Source organism: Nuphar pumila, chromosome 12, assembly GCF_984573655.1.
Source record: "Nuphar pumila chromosome 12, dmNupPumi1.hap1.1, whole genome shotgun sequence".
Taxonomy (NCBI): domain Eukaryota; kingdom Viridiplantae; phylum Streptophyta; class Magnoliopsida; order Nymphaeales; family Nymphaeaceae; genus Nuphar; species Nuphar pumila.
This window is the reverse complement of record NC_143260.1, coordinates 28,518,651-28,527,793: the sequence shown is the minus strand read 5'-3', so window position 1 is coordinate 28,527,793 and position 9,143 is coordinate 28,518,651. Positions and strand designations below refer to the sequence as shown.

Here is a 9,143-nt window from a genome sequence, read left to right as displayed (position 1 = left end):
AGTAACTATATATATATATATATATATATATATATCAGAAAATAAAAAATCTAACTGGCATTAAGGAACATCAAAAGGATATCTCAATAAAGTAAAAAAATGTTAAAAAAGAAAAAGGCTGCTACCTTCCGAACTTGAACCTTTTATCACCTCATAAAACACCCCTACTTTCCCCAAATATTCACTAAATCACCATTCATTCCAGCTAAGAAGCACTCAAATCAAAACACCAGAGTGAAGACCAAACTCCCCCCACTGAGGACGATGCCCAATCACCCCTAGATTTACTCGCCGGAAAATATTCCGGCCGGAAGGTAACCACCATCCCAAAGACCCCACTTTTTGTTTCAGACACGTCTCCTTTCTTACTCCTTCCTTCCACACCAATTACACCGCCACTCCTCCTCCTCCTCCCTCCCCGGGAAACCACCGCAACCCAAAAAACCACTTCCCCTTAAACCCGCCGGTTTTCCTAATGGGTGGTTCTTCCCATTTATGAATCACCACCACCATCAGTAGAAGTTCTACCACCCTCCTCTGTTCCTCTCTCAACCATGGCCCCTCCTCTCCTCTTCTTCTTCCTCCTCTTCTCCCTCTGTTGTGGTGATTCAACGGCTGATGATAAGCAAGCCCTCCTGGGCTTCGTCTCAGCCGTCCATCACTCCTCTCGTGTCCAGTGGAACGCCTCCTCCCCTTCTCCTTGCTCGTGGGTGGGCGTCACCTGCGACCCTTCCGGCTCGAGGGTGGTCTCCCTTCGCCTCCCCGGCGTCGGCCTCGTCGGACCCATCCCTCCATCCACCCTCGGCCGGCTGACCCAGCTCCGCGTCCTCAGCCTCCGCTCGAACCGCCTCTCCGGCTCCCTCCCCGACGATTTCGCCGATCTCAAGCTCCTCCGCAGCCTCTACCTCCAGGACAATCTCCTCTCCGGCGAGTTTCCGGCGTTTATTCCGTCGCTACCCCGACTCTCCCGCCTCGACCTCTCATTAAACCGCTTCTCTGGCCGCCTGCCGTTTGCCATCAATAACCTCACGCACCTCACGGGGTTGCTACTTCAAAACAACTCATTTTCCGGCGCCATTCCGGCCATCGACATCCAGGGGCTCAACACCCTCAACCTCTCCAACAACCAATTCAATGGCTCCGTCCCGCGCCCGCTCGAGCGGTTCCCTGCCGAGTCCTTCTCCGGCAATGCCGGCCTCTGCGGCTCTCCCCTCTCCCTCCTCTGCAAACCCTTCTTCCCTTCCCCTCCAGCCCCCTTCCCCTCCTTCTCCTCCCCGCCGCAGCACCACCACCGGAGGCGGCTCTCCCACGGCGCAATCATCGCAATTGTCGTCGTCTCGGCGCTGTTGCTCTTGCTGTTGTTGATCTTCTTAATTCTGTGTCTCCGGCGGAGACGGCAGAGGCCGGATAGGGCCGCGAAGCCGCCGACGAGGGTGGTGGAGACCGCGGGCATGGCTTCTTCGTCGAAGGACGAGTTCCTGAGCGCCACCCAAGAGGCAGAGAGGAACAAGCTCGTTTTCTTCAATGGTGGCGGGTACAGCTTCGATCTGGAGGACCTTTTGAGGGCCTCCGCGGAGGTCCTGGGCAAGGGGACCGTGGGGACATCCTACAAGGCCGTCCTGGAGGAGAGCACCACCGTCGTCGTCAAGAGGTTGAAGGACGTTGCTGTGGGGAAGAGGGAGTTCGAGGCCCACATGGAGGTGCTCGGCAGGATCCAGCACGGTAATCTGGTACCTATCCGGGCGTACTACTACTCCAAAGATGAGAAGCTTATGGTGCTGGACTACATGCAGGCCGGGAGCTTGTCTGCTCTCCTGCACGGTAATGCACTCGATCATTCATTTCGTTCATTCGTTATTTTAGAAACTCTTCCTTTTCTTTGTTTCTTTCTTTTACTGTTTTGTGTGGAGAGATTGGTTGACTCTGTTTTTTAAGGAGTTCTGACTTCTGAATTAGAGGATTGCATTTAATTTCTTTAGTAATTAATGGGTCTGACAAGAAACGTCTTCCTCTTTCTTGATTCTTGAGGAGGAAATTTCTCAAGGAAAGTCAAGAAAATTGAAACTATTCCTGTTGGTTTGGTTGTTGGCAACGATGGAAATGGCATTCTGGGGAGGGTCTGGATTTTGCTGCATTTTGGGGATTTACTTACTGCTGTTGGGAATATTGGTAGGCTTAAAAAAGAAAATCTGGATTTTGGTTGATGTTAAGAAACTTTTGCACTTTTTAAATATGATTTAATGCTTCTATTTGGGTTTATTTGTTGTTTTCTTGAGTTGCTACAGCCAGTTGGCACTCCTTGGATGAAATTTTGTACTCTTAGCAGCACTGAATCTCAATCCTCATTGATAGTAATCCCCAAGTCTAAGAAGTTGGTAGGTGTTAGAATGACACCCAAAATGTGCCCCAAGAATGTTTAGTAGGAACTCTGAATGTGTCAGATTTTCTAGACTTTGATTGGCATCTTCATAAGATTTTGGTGTATGTTTCTATGCAAAATTTTAATTGTTTCTTTGGAGATCCACTCAATCAGGACCTGAAAATTTGCATGAACTTCTGGATTTTGAGCATCTTCCCAGCAGGCTTAGGCGTGGCATTTGATCAAAACATGGTTATGATGCAGGTAGCAGAGGATCAGGTAGGACACCTTTGGACTGGGATAGTAGGATGAAGATCGCCGTGCATTCAGCGAGAGGGCTCACTCACCTCCATGAAACTGCAAAGACTGCCCATGGTAACATAAAGGCCTCAAATATCCTCCTGCGTCCCAATCTCCACGCCTGTGTGTCGGATTTTGGCCTTAACCCCCTCTTCACCCCCACTGCCTCCACCCCTCCTACCGCACGGATTGCCGGCTACCGTGCTCCTGAAGTCATCGAGACGCCGAAGGTGACCTTCAAGTCGGATGTCTATAGCTTTGGAGTGCTTCTGCTTGAACTCCTGACCGGGAAATCGCCTAACCAGGCATCCTTAAATGATCAAGGGATTGATTTGCCGAGGTGGGTGCAGTCAGTTGTGCGTGAGGAATGGACCGCCGAGGTCTTCGACGTGGAGTTGATGAGGTATCAGAACATTGAGGAGGAGATGGTGCAGCTGCTGCAGATTGCCATGGCTTGTGTTGCCACGATGCCTGATCAGAGACCGTTGATCAGGGATGTATTGAGGATGATTGAAGATATCAACCCAGTTGATACCGATGATGGGCAGCGCCAATCTTCGGATGACAAGTCGAAGGGGTCCCCACCACTGGAAATTCGGACTCCTCCAGCAGGCACAAAGCCATGAAAGGGGCAGGGGAAGAAGAAAGGGGTCAGAGAATAGCGTCATACATATCCCCTCCATTTTTATCCTTTTTTATTAAAGGTTTTACTTTTGTTAATTGCTTTTGATATTTGATTATTGGTTGTGGTTTGGTTTGGAAGGTGCATTCTTTTGTTCACCTGTGCTTGTACATACAATTGTGGCCTGTTTAAAGGAAAAGGCCTATCTGAGCTTATTGTTAATCTTGTTTATTGTGGGCATTTAGTTTGTCACAACTGCCTCAGCTCAGCTCCATTGTAGAGATCTGTTTGCAACGACTATAAATCATGATAAATATCATGATTTGTGTGACTATCTGCAACAAATGGCTTGTGGCAGTCGATCCTAACCTTGTTATTGAGTCTTTCATTGTTTGAATAAATTCGAAGGGTTTACTTTACTTGGGGCCCATTCATTCCTCTATTGAAAGATTTTCTTTGTTAAGACTAGAGTGAGATTCAGAGTCTCATGCAAATGAGAATGAGTTCTAACAAAACATCAGAAAATGAAAATGAGAAACGGAAAGTGATTTAAAAGTATTTTCATAGGTTTGAGAATAAGAATAAACTTCATCTTTTTTTCCCAAAATTTCTTTAGCTCTTTGCAATTGAAGTTGTGCACTATGATGCTGTCTAGTTTGCTATTTGGACCACGTGTTCTACATTTTACTGGACTAGTTTAGAAACCACCTTGAGCCTTAACATATTTTGTGTAGCAATCAAACAATGTTGTCAGTATCGGATACTGGCCGATACGTATCGTATGGGCAGAAAATCGATATGCTTTATTTTTTTAATAAATTACAAATACTTACTTAAATTTATTTTTTAATATTACTTTAATAGCTTTACCCTTGTTCTGATTGACACGTAATATTTTTTTATTATTTTTTGGCCGCTGATTTTTATGCTGGCAACATTGTTAACAATACTATTATTCATCAGCTCTTTTGTTATCTGTCAAGCCGTATGTATAGATGGGTGTGTAGCTATCCGTGTTTAAATACATTTTTACTTTTTCAATTTTGCATTTTTGTACTGTTATAAATAAAAAAAAGGAACAAAAAAAAGTGTGAAATCACGTTGCACCTGATCCGCCCTCGATGGTGGACACGGTGGAGTCAGGACCAATGTCAACCTGTCACCTTCTGGCCTGTAGCGGAACACCGAACCATGACACTGGTTTCTCCTTGTGATAAAAAAAAAAAATTATATACTACATAATCACTAATATCAGGATATTTTGTAATCTTGTGATTTTTCTGAAAGAAAAGCGATAAAAAGCTCATGACAAAATTAATTTTTAGAAAATATCTGCATATATAAAATTACAAAAAATGAGAATATTTATAAAAGTGTTAAAATATGTAAATACAAAAACATTCAAAAAAGTATTATATTGTAAAAAATACCACGATATTTTAAAAATTCTATTGGTTTCTGAAAATGTCGCCAAAAGGTTCAGCGAATAGTAGTGATACACAAACAGTGTTGCAGCCTACTATTGATGGACGGTTGATCGTGGAGCTGTTGCAGCACTGTTATCTTACGAGTTGAGATCAAAGGAGCGATGGCTGAGTGTCATAGCCAAATCACATGACAGCATTGCATGGGTTCCAAGTTACAGGATAATTATGTCATGCCATTGGCTATGGCACTTAGTCATGGCATATAGCCGCTCCCTGGCTTAATTGAGGCTGTGCGATCGTGTGCAATATGATTGCACAAAAATTGTGCATTAGGCACTCATCGCCCTCCATCAGGTTTTGGGCCCCCACACCTAACAGGCGCTGTCCCTAAGATGGAGGGTGATCAGGTGCTTAATGCACAAACATTTGTGCAATAATATTGCACTTGATCTATTCACAATGTTGCACCAGTGAAAAAGATGTGAAATGTCCCCACATGATGGCATACTTGTGTACTGAACAGGGCATCCTACGTCGTTTTGTGCCTCACCCATGTTGTGGCATTTCAAATTATAGAAGAAAAAAAGGGTCAGCCCTCAACCAGAGTTGGACCATAGTTACCAGACAGAAACTCACCTCCAAAGAAGGAAACTACACATTTCTTTTACGGTTACAAAACTTTATGTTTATGAGTTTGAGATCCTTCAAATCTGTCTTAGTGTAAGCCCCTTGTAGGGATAGGAGGCTTTTGAAACAAGGGATCCTATTCTTAAAAATAGATGTTTCTTTAGATATTAAATGAGTTATTGATATTAGATGTATTGGATATTTTGGATCGGGTTCAACCTTAAGTGTGATTAGGTTTGACACTAATGAAGGCTTTAGTAGGGTATAAGTGGTGAATTAGTGAAGAAGGGTTAACATTCAATATGGCATGTGAAGGGTTAACGTGCATGAATGTTATGTATGCTACCTCTTACTTTTCTCCCACTATAAATTGAGGTATGACTGCTTGATGAGTACAATCAAGGTATTCTCATTTCTCATTGGGTTCAAGGCCCTGCACACCATCGACTTGATGACTTGGGCTCATCATGAGCGTCGATAGGTTGAGGAAAACGTCGTTCACATGTGCTAATGCTTGTCTCATTTATGATGTCAACCGGTATGTATGTTTTGTTTTTACATTCTGGTTATGGTTTTACATGAATGCCATCATTGGGTTATGGGCCCACACCTTGCATTCATGACATGTGTAAGTGCATTGTCATTTTTGTGTAGCTCATCGAAAAAGTTGTCACTAGATCGGCATTGACCAGCGTGACACACAACTTGCAAGTCAGGTCGATAGTTGTCATTGTCTCTTCGCAAAGGCTGGCGGTGGTCACCACCAGCGAGCAAGGTCGTCGGGTCCCAATTTCTACCAAGATTATGTCGTCACCCCTTTTCGAAAAGTCGTCAACTGAGGTATCTTGGTTTTCAGAACCATGACATGGCTCCCACTGTTGGAGGACCGTGGTCAATGTCGATTGATTGCCGAAGACCAGCCATCGCTGTCTGTGCTTGAGGTTGGCCCCTATAGCGACAAAAATTGGCAGGAAAGGGAGGTCATGATCCCTTTTCAAGCCTCCTTTTTTTACCACTACAGTCGTCGATGGATGTCACAGGCCGACGACGGCTGGCCTCGATGGCTGTCATCGTTGGTGACTGATAGGGTCGCTTGCCAAAGTGAGATGTCTAGATGGTGGCTTTGAGGAGATGATACTTTGCCAGTGTCGCTCGCGGAGGGAGACCGATGACAGGGGTGTCGCCGTCGCCAACGACATTTCTGGCCAGCAGCCAGTGCTGGTGATGGCAAGTAGTCAAAACGGTGGGTCCGAGTGTTTTGTGAAACCAAATCAGCATTCGTCGTTCAGTTTTCTTAAAAATCATTTTTTTTGTTTCATTGCCTTCCGTCGTTGAATGATGGTGGACGACAGAGATCACTGGCGCCATCGTCCAACTGTCGTCGGTTAGGCAGGCAACCGCTAGCCACCGGTGGCGACTGCAGCCTTGGCGGCAGATGTATATATAAAAAAAAAAACTATAAACCCTTACCTACTCCAGCTATCTGGTTGTTATCGTGGGGGAGGGGGGGGGGGGTCCGAGGTGAGATAGTCACCATCGTTGGCGGCCTCACCGGTGTCGTCCACTAGAACGAATGAGGAGGCATTAACACGTTGTTTGTGGCTTCTTTTTCATTTTAAAATTTTTTCCTGGTCCAAGCAGTTCGGGTCCAGATCCGAACCTGGCACCTAGACTCGATCTCGCAGACCGGACCTAGCGGCTGGACCTGATCTCAGAGAACGAACTGAACCCGAACTTAGGATTCGAACCAAACTTAGGTCTATTTCGGATTCTAGGTCTGGGTTAGACCCAAACCCTAGGATCAGACCAGACCCGAATCCAATTGGAATTTTGGGTCTAGGTCAAACCCGACCCTGGATCGGACCCATTTGGGTTTTGAGTCTGGGTTTGGGTCTGGACTGGGTCATGATCTGGATCCAACTTGTATTTGATTTAGATCAGGTTCAGATATGGATCACATTATGGATCCAAATTTGACCAGGGTCTTAGTTGGATCGGATCATGGATCCAGATTGGGTCAGGATCATTGGATCTAACCTGAGATCCGGTCTTACATAGGTTTGGATCCAGACTGAAACTGAACTAGAGGGATCTAACGTGGGATCCATAAGAACTATATCTAGATTCGAATTGAATCAGATCAGGTCCAAAATAAGGTTCATATACTATTTAAACCCATTTAAAACATAATTGGTTCTGTGATCGATATGGGGAGTTTCAGGACCGATTCAGAGTCATTTTTTACCAGTTTCTGAATATAAAAACCTTATTTTCACGAATCTATGAAGGAATAATGATTTTCTCATTCGGTTTTAAGGATTTATAAGTTTTTGTTCATATTTTAGATCAGTTCGACCATTTAAAAATCGGTTTAGGCCCTTGGTTGATCTGTTCGAAGTTGTTTTAGATTTGTTCAGAGCACTTTTAGACCGATTCTAGCTTGATGACCTCGGGTTTTACCCATAAGAGCATATTTTTATCATTTTTTTATGCTTTATACATGTTTATTGTTAATGAAGCATGACTTATATATGTCTAATACATGTGTTATATGTTATTTAAGTTATGCATAATATTTTAAGCATGAATTATAACTAAATTCATGATATTTATGATGTGTTTTCATCAAAATACATTTGTGCATGTAAGTTGAAGCATGAATTTTTATTTTTGATGATATAATACATGTTTTGTCTTGAATATACATGCATTATTATGTCTGCATGAACATAAAAAACTTTGTCTATCAGCAATTTTGAAAAGCAATTTAGGCTCCAAGTTAGCAAGGACAAAACAACCTTTGTTCCCTTTAATCTCTCTCAAACAAGGATATCACATGTTCAACAATTGACTAGTTGACAGATTAAGAGTCTTCCGTTTATATATTTTTGGGTCATGTCCTATTTAAGGAGACACTTAAAAGAAGAACATGTGTGAGAAGTTTGCGAAGAAATTTTGAGCAAAGCTAAATTCATGGCATGACAAGCTATTAGCAATGGCAGCAAGAATTGTACTAATTAAGCCAGTGTGAAGCTCATTATCTATGTATTGGATGAGTAGCTTTCGGCTCACTCACACAATCATCCATGAAATGGAGAGAATCATACACAACTTTTTTTGGCATGATGGTGAGAATTATAGACACACTCACCTCTTAAGTTGAGAACAAGTGTGCAACCCTAAAATAAAGGGAGTTTTGATATAAAAATTTTAGAAGAAACCAACAGATCCATGCTATCATAGTTAGCACAAAGGGTTTGTCACAATGAAGCCACCCCATGGGCCTCCATAGTGAAAATCAAATACTTGCAGAAAGAATCCTCGTGGGTTCCTAAGATGCTCCAAGATGTGTCTCATGGATGGAGGGAAGTTAGAAGTAGAGCAATGGTTTTGTTGGAAAGGGTACCATGGGTAGTTTGCGAAGGAAGAGAAACAAAGTTTCGGTTTGACCCCTCATTGAGCAATTGCCTCCCAACTCTCAACAAATTTTTATGACAACATCTGTGAGATCTACATAAATAAGGTCATTGACAGACAGTCTCCCAAACATGGGGGTGAGATCCAATGGAAATCAGGAGATGGCTTTTCTATGAGAAGTGCTTGGGACCGCATTAGAGGAAGAGGGTATTTTCAAGAAGGTTTGGCACAAAAAAGCTACTCCTAGAGCGATCATCACCTTCAGATTAGCCATTGATGTAGGGTACATCATGCGCATAAGAAGTTCTAAGGAAGTGTACCTAAAGAAGCCAGTTTCATCCGACTGTGGCTGATGCTATTTTGCAGAGTAGAAGAAGCACGGTAAGATTCA

General features: G+C 43.5%; 1 protein-coding gene across 1 annotated transcript; it reads left to right on the top strand.

Moving 5' to 3' along the window:
* The first annotated feature begins 254 nt into the window (after positions 1-254).
* LOC149820438 (putative inactive receptor kinase At2g26730) lies at positions 255-3,712 on the top strand. Its single transcript, XM_089982246.1, has 2 exons — positions 255-1,821; positions 2,624-3,712. Exons 1-2 carry the CDS (start codon positions 555-557, stop codon positions 3,283-3,285), a joined length of 1,929 nt encoding a protein of 642 aa, XP_089838372.1. The 5' UTR covers positions 255-554; the 3' UTR covers positions 3,286-3,712.
* The last annotated feature ends 5,431 nt before the right edge of the window (positions 3,713-9,143 follow it).

Excerpts from the sequence above, each read along its gene's own strand:
- LOC149820438 (XM_089982246.1), top strand. The coding sequence starts at position 555 with ATGGCCCCTCCTCTCCTCTTCTTCTTCCTCCTCTTCTCCCTCTGTTGT. Across the intron at positions 1,822-2,623 it reads CTTGTCTGCTCTCCTGCACG|GTAGCAGAGGATCAGGTAGG; the intron begins GTAATGCACTCG and ends GTTATGATGCAG.